The 20,875-nt window shown below is 32.1% G+C and overlaps 1 protein-coding gene and 1 long non-coding RNA gene across 9 annotated transcripts in view; one reads left to right on the top strand and one right to left on the bottom strand.

The window, feature by feature from the left end:
- Positions 1-16: 16 nt before the first annotated feature.
- LOC124956243 (cardioacceleratory peptide receptor-like) overlaps positions 17-20,875 on the top strand; it is a 25,297-nt gene continuing 4,438 nt past the window's right edge. For 2 of the 7 annotated variants that reach the window (XM_047511772.1, XM_047511771.1), the window contains exons 1-3: positions 25-3,088; positions 17,489-17,624; positions 19,021-19,218. In XM_047511772.1, coding sequence (XP_047367728.1) covers positions 2,909-3,088; positions 17,489-17,624; positions 19,021-19,218 — 514 coding nt within the window. In that variant the 5' untranslated portion in view covers positions 25-2,908. Of the gene's footprint in view, positions 3,089-17,488; positions 17,625-19,020; positions 19,219-20,875 lie in introns of all 7 variants that reach the window. The other 5 variants (XM_047511768.1, XM_047511769.1, XM_047511765.1 and 2 more) reach the window with 5 other exon arrangements.
- Positions 12,294-20,875, bottom strand: part of LOC124956257 — a 23,117-nt gene continuing 14,535 nt past the window's right edge. Inside the window, exons 6-11 of one of the 2 annotated variants that reach the window (XR_007103192.1) lie at positions 20,503-20,750; positions 18,211-18,369; positions 18,014-18,143; positions 17,458-17,629; positions 14,790-15,175; positions 12,294-14,711 (exon numbers count right to left, since the gene is read on the bottom strand). This is a non-coding gene — a long non-coding RNA (uncharacterized LOC124956257). Of the gene's footprint in view, positions 15,176-17,457; positions 17,630-18,013; positions 18,144-18,210; positions 18,370-20,502; positions 20,751-20,875 lie in introns of both variants that reach the window. The other variant, XR_007103191.1, reaches the window with a different exon arrangement.

Here is a 20,875-nt window from a genome sequence, read left to right as displayed (position 1 = left end):
ATTCAGTCATCGTCGGCGATCTTTTCAAGCGACTACTCTCTCCGCTCTTCCTTCAGTTGCGTTCCGCGCTTCGTACGAGTTAGTGTATTTTTCGTCATTCTCTTATTCGCTCTCTCTCTCTCTCTCTCTCTCCCCCCCCTCCTCTCTCTTTCTTTATAACATAATATCAAACTATTTATATTTTTTACATTTATAGATCGGACGTATTCCCTCGTCGTTTCAACGATCAGTTTCGTTTCTTCGTCGATTTATTATTAAACGTTTCTATTTGCAAAAACGCGAAAATGGAATTTGGTGATTGATCGTTTCAGTATCTTATCTTCGACTAAAATAGCATTCTTTAGATACAAAGATATTGAAAAATAAATCCCCTGAGAGGAATGATGAGACTATCTGGAAAGAAAGAGACAGAGAGAGAGAGAGAGAGAGAGAGAGAGAGAGACAATTTTCTAAAGTAAAAGAGATGTTATTAACGCGTCACTGATGATTTATTAAATAGAACCAGATCGTTTATTAGATAAAAACTTTTGATAGGAAGACGGAGAAGGAGTCACTTTGAACACCGTTTTGCTCTCTGAACGAGAAAACTATCTCTGTTCGCCTTTCAGCGTCTCACGTGGAGGCTAGATTTCCGTTTTAATTCGATTTTCGGTCCTAAGTTACGTTTAAAGTGGTTAGAAATTTTCTGAGACAGATTAAAGAGAAAATGTCGATACGTATCTTTCCATCGATCCGTTTCCTTTTAATTCCAAGTCTAAATTAGAATCCTGATTTGAAACCTAGCTATCAAAGCACTTCAAAGAAGATTATGTAAATGATTGTGATAAAAACTATTGCATAATTTCGTGCGAGGACGACTCGTCTTTGTTGTCCTCTACTCCGTTATTATTTTTATTTCTTTTTCTATCGTCAAAAAAGGAAAAAAAAAAAAAAAGAAAAGAAGAAAAAGAAGGTCGGACTTCCGAGATTGGATATCAATTGCACCGATTATCTCTGAAATGATTATGTACTTTTATTAAATAGCTCGCGTACGTAAATTATTACGATTCATTCTATATTTTCAAAAATATGATTAGACATAAAAGCGCATTCTATCCATTTATTTGTAAATTCATATTATACGATTTTGCTTTAAATTACCCCGTTATTAATTATTACAAATAATATTATAATATTATAAAATTCCAAAGATAAAGAAGAAAAAAAGAATCAAGATCAGCGCAAAAAGAATAAGCGTGGATTTAAGTTATATTATACATCAATAAAGTCGGAACGTATTAGATTAATGTTGAAAATCCTTGCTAATCGAATCGAACACGTATCGTGGATACGCTGATCAATACCTTCAAAGTACTATAACTCGATGCGAAAATCTCTATTTTCATAATCGATTTCTCCTTCGCTCGTTTCCATCATTTATATTTACATAGACAAAGAGATAATTTTTGCTATTTCTTTGTATAATGCTAATCGTGAGAGGAAAAAAAAACAAGAAATATTTATCAACTAGCGAGATACTCTGAAGCAAAAATAGAAAAGAAAACAAAAAAAAGAAAAAACATCGAAAAAAAATAAAAAGCTGATCGTTGTACTCGAATATTCATCTGGAAAGAGTTTGGAAGGAATCGAACGATTCACATGGATGAAATCACATCCGGTATCCCGTCGATTCGTTTTTCTCTAGGGCGACTATAGATTTATCCCTCGTTTTTTTTTTTTTCACATCTCTCCTTCTTCCTCGTTCTCTTCCCCTTTCAACTTCGTGGCGCGGTACAATCGATTCTCGAAAAAGTTTGAGAAAAACAGGTGCCGAGGATATTATCCGATAGATGAGCTAAGGGACTTGTGGTTTGAGAGCCGAAGATTAACGAGAGAAAATCGAGCCACCCTTCTCGAACATCTTCTCCCTCATTCTTTTTTTTAATATCGTTTCTTATTCCCTTCTTTGGCTTCTTGCGAGTCTTAAATTTCTATGTTAACCGGATAAATGCTCTTTGTTGAAATTATTTAAGAAAGCTACAATGCGTGTCTCTCTCTCTCTCTCTCTCTCTCTCTCTCTCTCTCTCTCTCCCTTCCAATGGCACGATCGATTGCTATCGCGACAAAGAGAATGCATCCTTTTGGTCTCTCCTTTCGCATTAAATTCGAAACGTTGCTCGACGAATGCTACTAGTTTAATTAATCCTCCTTTCATATCGCAACCTGTTGATCTCCTTTTATATATATATATATGCCTTTTTTTTATTTTTCTACCCTCGACATGCCACCTGGGAAACTTCTTCTACATTGCTACGAGTGACGTCGATCTCTTTTCTTGATATGTCACTTGAGACGCGTTTATATTTATAGTTATAACATTTCTACCTTCGAGAAAAAACTGAAAGGATAGAGGAGAATCCGTGTTTCATATCTATCCGATTTTCCTCATTTCAAACTCGGAACTTTACGAAGGGAAATATCGAAAGGGAGAAAGAGAGATAAAGAAAGGAATATCGCAAACAAATGGATCGTGCAATTTCGTGTATGTATGTATATGATGTAGATTTCCGATCCAACAAACAATGTAGAAAATATATTTGAAAAGAGGTGTATAAACGTGCGCGTGCGTGTGTGTGTGGGTGGGTGTATGTATGTATCCGTGTATGTGTGTATATGGTTTGTTCATCTCGTTTAAAAGATGCTTTACAAGAGAAGGATTTGTTGGTAAAAAGAGGAAAGTAAGGTGCCGCGAACTTTAGTATTTAAATCTCATGGAAATGAAGAGAAAAGAAGAGTGATCGAGAAAGTAATCTCATGAAAATGCTGCGAGATCTTTATCCAATGATAAATGTTAAGGAACGAAATCGTTGAAGGTTCATTATTGAGAAAGAGAACGAAATAAAGGAGGAGGAGTTGAAGATCTCACAAAATGTCGTCCGACGTCGTTCAGAACAGAGAACAAAGAAGTAATCGAAATCAAAGCTATGACGTTGATGTAACTGTTGGGAAAAACGCAACCGATGGCATATTTCTAATACCAGAGTATTTCAACGTCACTTCTCTGGACATTAACGCGACCGAGGAAATTGACTCTTTCTATTTCTATGAGGTAAATTGCTAACTTTATTATTTATTTTATATAACTACAATAGTTTTGAGAAAGTTCTTTGCTAAATCTAATATGTACGAGAAAATCGTTTTGCATGTAACGATATCGTCAAAGGTTTATGGTAAATAAGGTTTGGGAAGAATTAATCAAATTCTATTAAAAAGAACTACGGTTAGCAAGTAAAATTATCCTTTGAAATTCGAATGGCTCTTAAACGACATCTTTGTAAGACAATCGATTGTTACGATACTCGAGATTTTACACAAATGATCCCTAACAAATTGTCGCTAACTCGTGTAAAAGGCTATTGATTAGATAATTACGAAAAAATAATAATTCAAAGTTCGAAACTTCGTCCAGAAGATTTGGAAAATTTAAAGAAAATAATTTGTTTTATTGCGTGTTTGTGACCGCGAATATCTCGGACGTCGTATGGAATCTTAAGAGTATCGCAGACCAGTCCGTTGTTGAAAAAAAGCGTTAGAAATCACTAGTTCTGAGATTCCTTCGAGAGCGATAAATCTCGAATGAATTTCCACGTGCTTTGGATCGACCTCCTTGCAGTAATAATCGTTTGCGGTTGCTCGAGAAAAGTCTCTCGGAATTTATTATGAAAGACTCGTTCGTTAAGCATCTGCTTGCAAAATCTTGTAACTTTTTATTAAATCGGGATTAATAATATTTTTACTTATTTAATTATTTCAGCCAAGTTAAAACGCGTCCTATTATTATTAACAATAGTTTTCTCAGGGAATTACTAAATAAAATGTAAAAGATGTGCAAACGCTCTCTTTGGCTTTGCAAGACGAGTCTCAAAGGAGTCTTAACGTAAATCTACTTACATTGTTACAAGCTTTGTTAAATCGATATCTCTTGTTCTATCCTACTGATCCTAAAGATGTTCTTTCCCGGAAATCATGTCGTTTTATCGTAAAAAATCTACTAAAGGTCTCTCCTACTTCCCTACGGAAAAGATTTGTTCGATCGTAGAAAATCGACTCGTTAAGGAAGATTAGATCCCTTCTGCCCATCTATAGCATCTACTTTTTCTCACTAGACGAATATCTATCTATTTATCCATTTCTCCTAGTCTCTATCTATAATTATTTTAGAGTTTACAAAAATCCGTTATTATTAAATCCGTTCTTTGACGATTGACGCGATAACATGCGAATGAGAATCTAATGAAATATTAATTTGCCAAGTTCCACGATCCTTCAAAGTTTAAATTAAATTATTATCGACCTACACGGTTGTTATCAAAGTTATAGCGACAAGGGATGCATAGTGTTGTTGATGAGCTTCCGAACCTTGAAAAAGCAATACAAATTTTGCGACATAGGGAAACATTCTTCCGTTTTTTTTTCTTTTTTTTCATTCAACTAAAGTTTTATATATATACATATATATATATATATATATTAGAAGACGTGTTTTCTCAGAAATTATTTTACAATGTTATTTGATTTTTTTATCTGTTCAAGTATGATTGGCAATGCATAATGCGTAAGTTAATGTTTAATTACAATCGGAAAGAAAACACTTTGAAAACGCAATGAATTATGCAGCCATCAGCCCGGTAGTACTTGCGTCACATGATTTACAATTAGATTTAGATGAATCGCAAGTAATACCGACCCAGATCTCACCACGTGGAGGTTGCCGCATCTGGAGATCCACGGGCTAAGTTAACATATTTAATTAGTCATGTTTAATGAACCTTCATTCAACCCGGTCGAAGCTGATTGAAGATGCATCAATCACGACTTTGCCCTAACCTACCCGCGAGAAAAAGCATGGACTTATTATTAAATACCTCTTTTAAAAAGAGCAAAAATACTATAAAATTATAAAGTTAATTAACAGAATTTTTTCGTATAATTTGCACATCCCGGGAATGTACAAAGTATATGAATTTTCTAATCAATGCTATGTTAAATTTACTTTGTACTGTTAAATTTTATTATTGGAAAACATATATATTTAAGGAAATTTTTACTAGATTGAATTATTGATAAATCTGAAGTTAAAGATTTAAAAATTAAATGGAATTGGATAAAAAGGTAATTGAAAATATAGGAAAAGTATTAGGTTATTTCATAAATAAATGCCACTTTAATGATGCCACACTTAATTATAAATCAACCACATGTCCACGCTTTTTAAACTATCTTAATGTCTAAATAGCAGATAATCGACCGATCTGCTCTTTTCGCCTTAAATTACCTATAAAAATATCTTCACCTTAGAACTAAAACTCTTAATAGTACTATTAAGATAAACGTGCTAAAGCTTAAAGAGGTAAAGCTTAAAACACCCAGCGTGCAGCATGCATCATGCCTTATAATTATATTCTTACAAACTAATATGCAATAGAAACAAAAAACGTTGGCGAAATAAAAACTTATTAATATACTTTACCAATGTGCAAGATAATGCATAAAATAATGTAATATAATAGAAAATTGTTTCGAGTTAGTTATTTTATATTATTTTTTCAATCTACATAATCAATCTAATCATACCTGAAACATAAAAAATATAGAGTATATAGAACAAATTATAAAAACATAAATAACACAAATGCATCGATTATATGGATTTTAATTATGTGCCTGTATATATTATTGATATACAAATCAAACAACACAGCTATAACAACGATGGAGGTAGTGCATCTGAAACATATATTTTCAATAATTAAACATTTTATTAATAAACATTCCTGTAGCGATAAATATTATTACGATGAAAAGTATTAATGGGTATTGAATTTAATTAATTATAAATTTAATAAACATATTTTATTGAATTTAAAAAACTTCAAAGCAACAAATTTTAAAACTTTGGTACATCTCAAAAATATAAAAAATTATATTCGTTGTAGAAAGCAACTCTTTAAATAAGTATATTTGATATATTTAATATTTATTGTGTTTGCCTTCAGAAATGCATGTATAGACACGTGATACTTTAAAAAGCTGCCATTTTAAGCGCTTTAATTGGAAAAAAAAAAAACACCGATTAGAAATGATATTAATGAATCCAACGACGATCACCTGGAACAAAAAGATATATATATATTAGTCATATAATATTATAATAACAATTACTCCAGTTATGATAATGACTACTGACGAGCATAATGACAACATGCAAAAAATATAATAACAAGACTATGCGTCACTTTCGAAGGAGCCTTCGAAAAAATGATTCATAGTTTATAGTTGCCCTCTTGAGCCACAATTTGTGGGGGCCTCTTCGGCATATAGCCTCTTCTTTGCTTCGTGCCCTAACCACTAATGTAAGACATTCCTTAAGTGAAGAGTTATTAAAAAAAAAAAAAAAAAAAAAAAAAAAAAAAAAAAAAAAAAAAGTACACTCACTGGAATGCCCCAGGAAATATTCGATCTAATCGATGAACCTATTATTAACACTTTGCATTTGAAGCATCAGAAAATAATATCGAACAAGAGCAGAAAATCTATCATACACAGTCTTAATCTTTGAATATTTAGTTCATTTTCCATTTATTATAAATATATAACAAATTAAATATTCTCTAGAAATCACGAAAGTGCAAAGTGTTAATATACTTAATACTAAGTATCCAACATGTTCAGAAATCTTTGCTAATTCGAAGAAAGAAATGTATTTTTAAACAAATGCAAAGGCTTTTAAACTGTTTGATACTGATAGATCTCGCGATACAGAGCATCAGCAAAATATGAAGAGAGAAAAAAGACATACTTTGGAAAAATTCCAAAATTTGCTGAAACTTCGCAAATATCCGGAGACGTTACTTTCCACTCCTGAGTGGAAATTAAATTCTGAGTCATCCGGTCCTACCTACTTAAAAATTAAACACACATTCATACCTAAGTATGCTACCTGCCTACCTATTTCTATATTTAAAAAATGGCAAAACATTCATTCCAACACACTCATTCTACGATTCTCTCACATACCGCCAGGGTGCAAATGCCTACACTAGAGAGTATACCCCGGGGTACCTCCGACACCCTAGCTCAACCACGTGTTTCTAGTTTAAGGTGGGTACGTACCAATTGCTGTAATCGACTGTCAAAGCTAATGATTATTGCGTAAATGACTAAAGAAAAAAATACTAGTATATACTAGTATATATATATATATATACGTATACTAGTAATATACGAGTATTTCCAAGTTTCCATAAAATGTGCTAATTCTATTATGCAAAACGATGTCAATATCAATATATTAGATATATAGAATTTGTATTTATTTAAAGGTTAATATCGCGGAACGATGTACGATCCACCACCTAACACGCGCACACAGGTGCAAGGTACATCGTGCACAATCATTAACGCAATGACAGCCGCCAAATAGGGAGAACTTAAAGCTAAACCCATACTAACTGTTTCTCACCCATACGTGTAACACCTGGGTATGCATATAGATGAGAACGCAGAAAGCACAGGGGGGAGAAACGGGAATTAGTACATTAATTGCTGAAAATCCTATGCTATAAATGATTAACTTATGAACTAGGCCTACGGGCTAATGACTCTATAAGTCTCTTTGTTTTCTTTTCTTTTAGCAATGACTCTACTCGACTTTTCTCTTTTAAAAGCAATGACTCTATTGAGACCTTTTATTTATCAATCAAATTGATTAAATATTTAATTAATTTTTAATGCATCAATAATCAAAAAACCTCGGGCGATCCTTTCCTACAAGCGACTATTCTAATTAATTAATAGTATCATATTTTGTCACTTATATTCAGGGATCTACCCGTCGCGAATGTCTTCTTGTCTATTTTCTATATATTATAAATCAACACACTGAAATAGATCTCGCATTTATACATATACATATGTAAAACTACAGTGCAAAGCATGTTAAACTTGCCATGCAAAAAAAACCGAAGAAACACAATATACACATATTTTTTTGCTATTAATTATTAAGTTAGAACAACTTAATAATTACTACTATACTAAGTTAGAACAAGAAGACCCTATCCTGAGCTAATATAAATAAGCATGCACAAGAAAAATACACACAATTAAAAGTATATTATCGTGAGTAAATCCAAAAGAGGAATTACTCACGTGCTCGTCATAATTTATATAAACAATTACAACCAGTAACTCGTGCCGATTCGGACCTTTCGTCCTCGGCATGATTGAGTACCGGAGGAACTTAAATTTATTCGACTCACTACTTAAGAAGTTCTGCGATGGCTCCAAAACACTCGTCCGCATTGTAGATCGAAATTGAGAGTGGCTGATCCATAGTAGGTTAAAAATGAGATGGGTCGACATAGAGGTAGATAAGAAATGAGCAAACTCAACATCCTTGTAGATTAATAAAAACAGAAGTTCAAGGACAATCTGAAAAAAGACCGTAAAGAAAAATGTTTATTAAAATTTATTATAATCAAAAAAAATAAATGGCTGTAAAATTTATAAAATTTACTTACCAATATTCTTTTATAGAAGAAGTAATATCTTCACGATCTTCAATGATGCACTGACTCTAATACGCGAACAGTCTGTGTGACTGTTTAAAAAGAAAAATAATACTTTATGCGAAAAAAACTCTAATTCTACGACTGACTGCTTTGCTCGCAGTCGATTTAAATATATATGTTCTCAAAATTTCTGCCGCGAAGCACGGACGAATTGCATATAACGGACGAACGTTGATTCTAATTCGCGATTTTTATTTTATTTATATAAACGATGCAATACTCTATCCGTTGCCTTCCGCGCGATTGCAACGATGATCTGAAAGAAAGAAAAAAAAAAAACAAAGCCGTAAGTATCATTATTATAATACAAAATTATTAAGAATTATTAAGAATATTTTTAAAGATAGAGTTACTTACTAGAGTCTTCGTTGATCCTTGCATGATGAGCATCCTGCCCCAGCATGATGAGCATCCTGCCCCAGCATGATGCACTGACACTGACTCTACTTCGCGAATTTATATTGACTCGAATTTTATTTAATCAACTTATTAATTGAACAAATAAACATAAATATTTACGGGCAAACACTGCTTCTACGCCACGATTATTTTTATTTATTTAAGCGATACAACATTCTATTTATTTATTGCTTTTTGCACGATCGTAATGATGATCTGAAACAGAAAGAAAAAGAAAATTATTAGTATCATTGTAATAATAAAAAATTGTTTAAAAAGTTAAAGAAGAAATGTTTAAAAAATAGTTTACTTACCAGAGCCTTTGATGAATCTTGCACGATGAGTATCCTACTCCACGATGATGGATATGTATTAACACTGACTCTACATTGCAAATTTCTATTGACTCTAATTTGATTTACAAAATAAATAGAATATTACTAGTAAACACTGATTCTAAGACCGTCTTGATAGATGATCACAAATAATTTATAAAAACTGGAAAGCTGAAACATACAATCAATTGTAGAAAAAAAAAAATATAACATTTATAAAGAATATTTCCTGTTAATCATTTCTGAAGGCAATGCATTAAAAGATATATTATTCAAAAGTATTAATCATAATTAAAATATATTTTAAATTTAATTGAATAAAAATATTAAAAATTAAATAATTAAAAATTATATTTGGAAATGTATTTTCAAATGCAATATCAAGCAATACTGTTCCAGGTCTCACCAATTGGAGATTGCTGCATATGGAGACCCAAAGTATTAAAAATTGTTTAAATAATATAATAATTGCACTAGAGTAGACTATCTAAAAATTTTCTACATTTTTCTATGTAATAATAAACTTACTATAATATTAATTAGATAGTGCGATAAAGTTAAATATATTAAAATCAAAATATTCGATAATAAAGCAATTAGCTTAAAGAAGATCAATCGATGTTCTCTTAGATGTCTACACAGTGACCTACTCTGTATAAATGAAAACCTTTAAAACTGCTCGATATACTCGCCTGTTTTGTCCCGATTTTGTTCGAGGAAATTCCTGGAAGTGCTTAGCCGAAAAAATTCGTGGAAATTCACAGTCTTATGTTTATATATATATATTGTATGCCGAGTATTGTCCTTCTGCTTCTATTACGCTTCTCTTTATATATTTAAAAAAGATAGACTTACAATTTGAAGAAGAATTGCTACGCATGTGTGTGTGCATTGTTTACTTCGTATTCTTTGTTGTCCTTCTCCAGTTCGTACAATTCTCGGAAGCCTGAAAAATGTAAGATTGTATTAATAGATTTATAAAATTAATTGTATGGTAAGAAATAGCCATATAAGTATGTATGTATATATATATATGTATATATGGATGTATGTATGTATGTATGTATGTAAGTATGATGTATGTATGTATGTATGTATGTATGTATGTATGTATGTATGTATGTATGTATGTATGTATGTATGTATGTATGTATGTATGTATGTATGTATGTATGTATGTATGTATGTATGTATGTATGTATGATGTATGTATGTATGTATGTATGTATGTATGTATGTATGTATGATGTATGTATGTATGTATGTATGTATGATGTATGTATGTATGTATGTATGTAAGTACGCATGCATGTATCCATGTATGTGTGTGTGTGTGTGTGAAAATCGAATATAATACAAAATATGATATATGGAAACTAATTAATGAACAATTATTAATTAAAATATCTTAAAAAAGCTAAATAAGTATCGATATCGCGAAAATAATACTAGAAAATTCGAAATAAAGAATGTCCCTCGGGGACGCCGAGACGCTAATTTTATTTTCGCGAATATCTTTTGAATGCGATGATGTTTTGATTTGCGAACGCGGCCTCATGAAGATTTTGACTTTACCTATCGATTGGTATATAAGAAGAGGGTGTACGTTAAAAAAAATCTATTAATTACCTGAAATTAATGAGGACGATACGCAGCCGTGTCAAAATAATATTTATCGAACAAATATGGCGTCGGATCCACCACAAAAATCGTTAAATAATCCGCGCCGCGCATGCGCATACCAAACTATGCATGCGAATTACGCCAACGAGGGCACTCCGCGCCAAAAAATAGTTCATTTTCTCAATTTATTATTAAAAAATGACGAATGATATAAAAAATTAAAGGAAAAAAAAAAGGAAAAGTATTAATAATCAGTGTCATTAAAATAGATCACTGTTTTCTAACTAATTAACTAAAATATCTTTTCCCTTCAAACACACATACACATATTATTTTATCGTTACACGTACGTAGTTCCTCTTTTCTCTCTGCAATACGGATCAAAATACGAACAATTAATAAATCGAAAATAAAATAATCTATCTCTATTTATTGTATATCTTTCCTGAAAGTATTCCGAAATAATAATAATAACTTATTACTTATTATAATTATTTAATAATGTAAAATAATAGCTTGAAACATAACGATAAAAAAGAAAGCTTTGATCAACGTATTCGAATATTACTGACCTAAATAAATTGGTCCACTGACCTACTTTTTTTCTCTTTTTTTTTGAATATACTTTTAATGACTAGGTAGACGACAAAAAACATCTTCTGTTTGCTTCTACACAAATCCTCCACATATGCATACGAATTCAGATGGCTTTGACGACTGAAAACATTCATACGATCTTTATATTTATCTGTCTCTTATGGTATTTGCATAATTGTTTTATAAGTATACATTTGCATATATATACATAAATTCTTAAAAAAAATCAAGGTTTTATTTCTACATAGGTTCGTAGAAAACATATTTTCTTCTTCCCAAAAAGAAATAAAAGGATTAAAATGCACAAGATATAGAATTATTAATAACATTTCCAACGTTAAACATTTAATATTAAACATTAATATTAAACATATTAACATGTAATATTAAAAATTCCAACGTAATAATACAAATAATATCAATGCGAGAATCACTTGATTTTCTCAACTGTAGCATTAAAAATTAATAAAATCATTGAGTTGAAAGCGCACGTAGAAAGCTCGAAAGAAAATCCAATTAAATACATGCACGCAATGTTTAAGAAAAAATCTTGAAATAAATAATTAAATATTCGATTACTAAAGTTTTACAAATAAAAGAAAAAAATATAATTTTTCAAAGAGTGAGAGAGAGAGAGAGAGAGAGAGAGAGGGAGAGGGAGAGAAGGAGGGATACAAAAGATGAAAAGCTCGCAGGATTTACATAACTGGATTTCTAATAGATTTGCAATATTTTATTCTATCTCACTTAGCATTCTAGACACACAACAAATACTAATTTCATTATTCCTATTCGTCCCTTATATTAGCACTGGAATAAGATTCCAACCATTCAATGCTTCTTTCTATTGTTAGTTTGAATATTGGCAATTTCATCATAGCTAAGAGAAATTTCCTTTCAAGTTAAACAAAGATCGACGCCAAAGCGTCTTCTAGTTAAACATGCGGTAGAAAAGAAGATAAATTTATCTTGCAAAACTAGTCAGGAACTTTGGAAGATAGACGAACTTACTTATCTAATGAATTAATTTACTTGCGATCGATTACTATTACAACCCAAATTTGTCTTATACTTTCTTATTTCCAATATATGTATTCTATAACAAACGTTACATTAATCTTTTATATAATAAACATAAATTATTAATTTTATATAAATTTTAATTATAAAATAATTATTAGATGTTATCCAAAAACTGTTCTCTACTGTTTTATAAAAAAAGAAAGAGCAAATGAGAAATTAAACATAGACTCGCATTTTTGTTACCTTTAAGTAATTAACACAGAGAAAAGTTAATTACGCTTTCGTAACGAGTGTGAAAAAAGTATTGAAGAGAGTCGTTTACTCGTTAAATCGAGAATAAACGGTATAGGACAGTAATTAGTGTAGCTAAGAAACATATCTCGAAACAGAGAAAACCCAGAGAAAATCGTCAAGTTCGATTAACACAATACCTTCTATACAATTAAAAAAATGTTCTCACAAAACTGACTCATTTGAGAATAGTTTTCTAGTTTAAGGGCGCATTAATTACTTGATAAACGTTAAATGAATTTTTTGCAAAATCCTTTTAAGGTGCATTACAATACTCGTAACGAGATGGACGTGTTGACATATAAATTATTGAACTTTTAGCAGTTTAACAAACAAAAGTTATGCCGAGTTCTCTGGACCGAATCTAACTATTTACCTAAACGAATCTAAAAATTTATTCTTTTTTCTCGAAAACGCAGTGTGTCATGTGCATACTCGTACGAATCTCCGCACACGTTCCTTCATTAAAATTTTTAATTAAAACACCCATCTCTCTTTCTCTCTCTCTCTCTCTCTCTCTCCCTCTTAATAGAAAAATCGAGAGGTAAAAGTGCAGGAACATGTTCTCGAACATTATTTTCTAAAGTATGAGATTAAAGTCGTCGTTTTCTGTATAGAAAAAAAAAAAAAAAAGAAAAAGAAAAGAAATATTTCAAATAAGATTCTTGTCAGTGAAAATCAGTGACACGTGACACGATAATTATAAGACTTTAATCATCCTATAAAGTTAGTAATTAAACGAGAACTAACTTTCGATCTCTCAACTCTCGTCGAGTTTCAAGGCTATACTTGGAAATAAAAATTCTCGATCTTGCTTTCTCTTTCTTATTTTTTGTCTACTCAAAAGAAAAAACATAATTGCGTTTAAGAAAGAATGAAATGGATATTTAATTCACAATTAAGTACACAACAGACCCTTGTAAACGCAAAATGTTCTCTTACGGTGCATTAGACGAACTTAGAATTACATTCTTGTGAAAAAACACGTTCCCAGAGATTGTAAATGGTAAATCATATCTTATTTGGTAAAAAGAAAAATTAAAAAAAATAAAAAAATGCACGGAGAGCTGACGTTTTATGAGGCGAAAAAAATATCGATAATGTGATTTTATTCCTTCAAAGACATTTTCCCTCTTGTGTTTTCCTTCTTTTTCTTTTCTTTTCTATTCTACGTTCCAGGACGAATGAAAGGAAATGTAATTTACAGGAAAGTATTAATCCGAGCGCGTACACCTTCCAGAGTACTTTTCAACAATAAATGCACAAATAATACAAATTCTAATATGCATTGTCGAATCTGGTTCGCCGAAATAGTATCACAATTTAAATTTAATTTTTATTGAAATCTTAATTTATTACTTATTAACTTCACGATCTCGTTTGTTTCCCATTGTAAACTTCCTATCTTCAGTTTCTATGCTCGCTCTAGCAAGAATCCTGTCGTATTAAGATCGAGTTTCTAGTTGCTTGAAATTTCAAGAAGCTCTTGAAACATGGCAATACGACGTTTTACATCTTTGGTCGCTTTCAACGTTTCCTCCTTTGGAATCTAAGTTGACGAGCATAAATAATCGATGCAATTTGCTTCGCTACTTTGTCACGTTCTCTCTGACATTCTCCCTCTTTCTACACTTTCGTCGCTCCGTCAATCATCCTATTTACTCCTTCGAATATTCTCTTTAAAGATTTTATCATTCTGATACTTTATTGACCACATAATATAATTCATCAATAGTAATCGACTATATACGATACTGTTTGCTCTATAGAAGCATAGAGAAAGACCAGTTCTATTTCTATGATTTCACAAGAAAATAGGCCGGTCGTCTGTCTATGTATAAAAAGAAAAAAAGATTAAAAGAGAGAGGAAGAAGGAGAAGAAGATTAATGTTAGCCAGGAGAGTATTACATTCGGGCGGAGATTCGATGATTCGACGATATTTTGTCGTACGATGGCTAGATAATTCAACGTTTGGAAGAAAATATCGTTGCTACGGGCTAGTCCTGTGTACTCCCGAGGGGTGTAATCTGCGTTCGAGGACGTAAATAGGATGTTTTACGATCCCTTTCGATCCCCTTCTTCACCTTCGCCCTTCACACGATGCCTTCGACGATGACGTAGACTGGAGAAGATCGCTAGATTATCCTCACCCCCACTATCATCATCAATTCTCGTATACGTTTCATTTTAAATGTTCTTTCCACGAAATGCGATTCACATGTACTCGTAGGCTATAGTTATCAAACGTTGAAAATATTCCTTGTAGATCTTAAAAAAACTTTGATGAAAATCATCTGCAACAAATAAGAAAACTAGATAAGGAAACTAGGATTCTTAGTGCATCAGAAAACTTTACATGCATTTCAGAGATGATATCGTAGCTTGTTTTTTAAAATACGTAGTATCCACGTTAATCAAGTATATGGTATTAAGCTATTAGTTCTCTAATTCGACCAGTGCTCATATATTGATATGCCATTGTATTACATATATATGTGTGTGTGTGTGTGTGCGTGTGTGTATATATATATATATATATATGTCCTTACATAAATACGTAGAGACATATGAAACGTTGCAATTTCGTAACTGCCATCGGCGATACGTGCACGATCATGCGTTGTAGGTTGTTATACATTGAGTGAGTAATGGACGAACTGATTTCTAGTACTCGCTAACGTCACTCGCAGCTATCGCTCTATGAGAGCAGTATTATCGTACGGGTTTCCATTCGAGGAGACAGACTCCGATCTTGTCTCATAATCGATTTCGATATTACATCTAAGCAACGAGAGATTTCTAATTTTTATGCAAATAACGTACAGTAATGTATGTGTTGGCTTAGCAAGTCGAAGAAGAACTTTGATTCAATTTTTAAATAAGGAAAATTAAGAAATAGAGAAAGAGAAAACAAGAGGATATAATTCTATTTGGAAATTCTTGTTACCCCTGTTAAGCTTAGCTTACTTTGTTGAAGGAAAAAAAAAAGAAAAGAATAAGAGAGAGATAATCTGGAAAACGCAATAGACGAACCATACGAAGAGAGTAGAAAAACAATTAACAAAGACAATTAATGGATTGGAATAATTTGCCAAAGAGCTTTGTGAAAGTAGAAAAAAGGTGGATAAGATTTATATCTGGTGTATACATACTACTTACTCTCGCCAGGAACTCGCACGAAACGATTTAAGAACTGACTGCAGTTCCTACGAGAGATTATTTTTAAAGAACAGAAATGCTTTTCATACCGGAACATGAAGATGCGTTCTATTTTCACGACGATTAAGTAAATAAACCGAGGAACACAGTTTTTCCAACCTTTCGAAGAATGCAATCACTGAATCGTTCAATATATATGTGTATCTCATGCATATCGCATAAGTCTTGTAATACCAATCGTAAATTAAATCAAATTTATTCCCTACTATATTGCATTTGGTTGATTAATATTGAAGAGAAAAGTGGCGATTACTCGTTGCATTATCGAGTTGGCTTATTGAAAATGTTAAATGGATAAACATCTCGTCTATTTATATATTCTATAACATTAATAACGAAAACGACGAGTCTTAATTTTATTGATAACGTCGATAAATTGTAAAGAATATAACATACCATTTTTTCACACGTCCGACATTCTTTTGCAATAACGTTAGAGATATTGGCGACGAGAGAAAGAGATAAAGAATGAAGGAAATAAATTTTTCAAGGAAAAAAAGAAAAATAAAGAGAGAAAATAATTTTGTTGCGAAAAACGAAAAAAAAAAAAAAAAAAAAAAAAAAAAAAAAAGAAAAGAAAAATCAAGACACTCTAGTTCTCTTTTCGTCGCAATTTCGGGAAGAAGTCGAGCACGTAATTATCCTACTGATAAATATACAGGTAGGTGATAGTCGTAGCACATAGCGCATGTGATTTATGAGAATGGCATGGCAATTAAGAAGGGGGGGGGGGGCCGATATCTTAATTCGAATCGAGTCAAGCATGAGAAGAGAAGGAAGAGTCGGTTAACAGCACCTTCGTCGTTGCTCACCTACGCAAACAAATCAATTATGCTGAGACGACGACTATCTCTCTCTCTCCCTCTCTCTCTCTCTCTCTCTCTCTCTCTCTCTCTCTCTTCCTCTTTCTCTCTTTGCTTTTTTTTTCTTTTTTTTTTCGGAGAACCTTAAGAAAAGGCGAAAAAAAAGAAAAATTGGAAATACGATGACGAGGAGGAAGACGACGACGAAATAGCGTACGTCTCGCTTTACGACGGAGAAAATAGATGAGATTCTCGAGGAGGGACGATTGTAATAATTCTCGGTCGTCTCCCAAGTACAACACAACACTGGATTTGCCACGAACATTATGTCGCCTATTAATTCTCAACAGCGTACTTTTCGCTTCGTTATTCGAGGTTCTTTTTCTAAAGAAAGACTGGGAGAAAAAGAGAGAAATCTTTTCCGTATCCGAGATTACACGACCAATTAAAATATCATCATGTGAAACACCGCCAACCTGTTTTTTTAATTACGATAAAATAATTCGATTAATAATACGTATATGCATCAAGTTTTTTCATACATGTACACTTACGTTTGTATAAAATGATTTTTCTTTTTTTCAGACCGAACAATTCACAGTTTTGTGGTTATTATTCGTTGTGATCGTTGCTGGTAACACTGCAGTTCTTGCTGGTCTTTTGCTCGGAAAACGTCGAAAATCTCGGATGGACTTCTTCATCAAGCAACTGGCGTTCGCAGGTTACCTAAGTCAATTACAAAGTTTCTTTCATTTCATTGTAATTTCATTTTATTATATTGTATTTCATATGACAGAATTTCGTGAAAATTATTTACAAAATTTTATACGAAAGACCATGGAAAAAAACCCGTGGATTTCAATGGATTTCAATGGAAACTATTAAATGGAAATTCATTTTGCGCTCGAAAAATTTCATTTCTTTGTTTTATTAATTTTTGAGCTGATCTATTTCCAATAAAATTTCAAATCGGTGCATCCCCGATAAATTAATCTGTCCGCTCGAATTTGACGTTTTCATTCGACACGAAATTGTTTTACTTTTACGTTAAAACGTTAGTCTTTTCTATCGAGAAACTGTAATAAAAAAATTTCTTCTTATATTACTCACCACTTGTTTCGGTCATCATTTTTACGTGTACATTAATTTTGCGATAACTCCTGTCGAGATACGCGAATTCCAATCATATTTTTATTTGGAAGACAAAATATGAGGAAATCATGGGGGTAAAGTTGGCTTCCTATAAAAAATGATGATGGGAGGGTAGGATAACGCTTGAAAAGGTCTTTATGGACGTGAAGTCTTACTTTGAGAGTCGCACTGCTCGACGATATTCTCGAAATCGTTTCCTCATAGTATCCTTCCGTAAACCAGGAGAGATCATAATGCCGCATAGAAAATAAATATTTCTGACAAGAAAAAATCATGAGAGAGGAATTCAGCCGGGAATATTTGATGAACGTGATCTGCACACACAGAAAATGAGACCTGTATTTAAAAATCACATTAGATTAATTTTGATTTTATATTTAATTATATATATATAAGGAATCATATGAAAATCGTGGATTCATTCTATTGATAACTTATATGATACGATTCATTCTGTATAAAATTTAACAAATTTATTCATATATTACATATATCTGTCTTAATCGAAAAATTCTCTTTTAATATTTCTGCTATAGTAGGGAAATATTCCTTTTAATTTTTAATATATTTCATGCAGCACGCTGATTTTTCCATAATTACTAAAAGTTTTCAAATGTATTAGAATACTTTTAACACATGATGTATGTATGTGTGCGCGCGCTTATATTATATGAAATGTATGTATGCTTATTTTATATGAAAATAGATAATAAAGAAAAGTTTATCATGAAAAATTGAAAAGCACGAGTAAAACATTTTCTCGATAAATAGGAAAGAGTATAAAGAATACAATTTCCTCGTCGTTTATTATCGTCGCTTATTTCAAGAATTTGCGTAATGACGACACCTACACATCGGTCTGTATATTTATTCGTTCGGAAATAAAGTGAACGAAACTCGGATAGCACTTAATAATAACGCATTACGATAAATCAATCCACTTCACTATCCATCCTTGTTCACAGATCTTTTGGTCGGTTTGATATCAGTTCTGACGGATATAATTTGGAGAACTACGGTGACCTGGCATGCTGGTAACATTGCCTGCAAACTCATCAGGTTTATGCAAGCCGTCGTCACCTATAGTTCTACGTACGTATTGGTTGCACTATCGATCGACAGATACGACGCTATTACACGACCGATGAACTTTTCAGGAAGTTGTAAGTATATTTTTTTCTTCTTATATAAAATATTACATAAATAACAGTTCAGTTTATAGTGAAAATTTCATTCATGATTTATGTTTATCTTTGTGATGTTTCCAAAATCTCTCATTCATAAATGGAGGGCGAAGCAATCTTTTCGTATTTCCTGCAAGTACTCGAAAAGAAATATATAAATATGTTTTCACGCACACACACAGATATGTATATGTATATATATATATACATATAAAAATAACATAGAAAAAGTGTCGAGCAGATCCTTTCGTATCTGCAATATATAAAAATAATCATGAGTTGCGATGTCGACCATTGTACACAGAGAAAGAGAACGATAAAGCTCGAGAAGAGAAGTAAATTGTTGGATTGGTAACACCTTGCAGTCTCTCTCTCTCTCTCTCTCTCTCTCTCTCTCTCTCTCTCTCTCTTTCTTTCCCTTTCTCTTTCTCTATCTTCTCTTCCAAGTAAGATTTTTATGACTTATAAAATACAGAGTTACTTCGAATAAGTAGAAGAAACTCAAAGATGCCTCTTGTTTCCTCTCTCTCTCTCTCTCTCTCTCTCTCTCTCTCTTTCTGTACATTTTCAAGTTGTATTCGAAAAAGCCGAGGTAGCAAACGCGTACACACATTTCACGTTATTCTCGAGAGAAAAGTCACCAAAGAGTGGTGAGCTGGATGAAGAGGCAGACACAGAGGTAGAAGAAAAAGAAAAAGCTATAATTTAAAGGTCGCCAGTCAGTCGCAAGCTTTCCTCTTTTCAGACTTTATATTTACTGTCGACCGAGAAATCGTTTCCAACCACGAAGCCGATTTTCAAAGATATATGTGTGTGTGTGTGTGTGTGTGCGTGCGTGCGTGCGTATGATATACAGGATGTTTTATCTTTTAAACATTGTCATTTTTCTCAAACGTAACTCTTTCTGGTTCGTTTGAAAATCAACTAATTCATATCATTTAATTCGTCCGTTTATACGATGATAAAAATATTCTGTTAATCAGGAAAAGTTAGAGTGAAATAATTTTTTGCCAAAATACTCTATACATTTTATTCCTTCCCTTTTTTATTCTCGCCTCATTTCACCCTGATATTATATCTCGCGTAAGTAAATCCTCGAGGGGAGAAAAATAGGAAAAAAGAAAAAAAAAAAAAAAAGAAAAAATGAAAAGTAGAATAACGAGAGAGGAATATACACTTTTCATCGTGTAAAAAGAAGTCATTTTCTCGAGTACGGCAAGAATGCAATGTTAAATACATTAAATGGAGGTTCTACAGACTTACCAACGCATGTTTAGTGAGTGAGAAAGGTTTCCATCGCTTTTAATCGTTTTTCTCTCGTTAACCTTATCACTTAATTAACATGGCGGAAAAATAACGAAGAGATAACGTGATGATTGTTGGAAAATAATTGTAGATGAAACTCACTGTTATCAGAGTCAATTAGAATGGTAACAAAGTTAACTTCAACTAAAGCAATTTGCTTGTTTACTATTCCCTATTCGATAAAATTCTTCTTGTTCAGTAACATCCTGAAACAAAGATTAAATATTATTTATATGAAAGAATTGAAACGATCATCGTATAATAAATATTTAAGTAAAATCTGAAAAGATAATATCAGTTGTCACAAACGGTCGATTTTTATCTTGATATC

The sequence above is a fragment of the Vespa velutina genome, chromosome 21 (assembly GCF_912470025.1).
Source record: "Vespa velutina chromosome 21, iVesVel2.1, whole genome shotgun sequence".
NCBI classification, from domain to species: Eukaryota; Metazoa; Arthropoda; class Insecta; order Hymenoptera; family Vespidae; genus Vespa; species Vespa velutina.
This window is presented reverse-complemented; position numbering and strand designations above follow the sequence as displayed.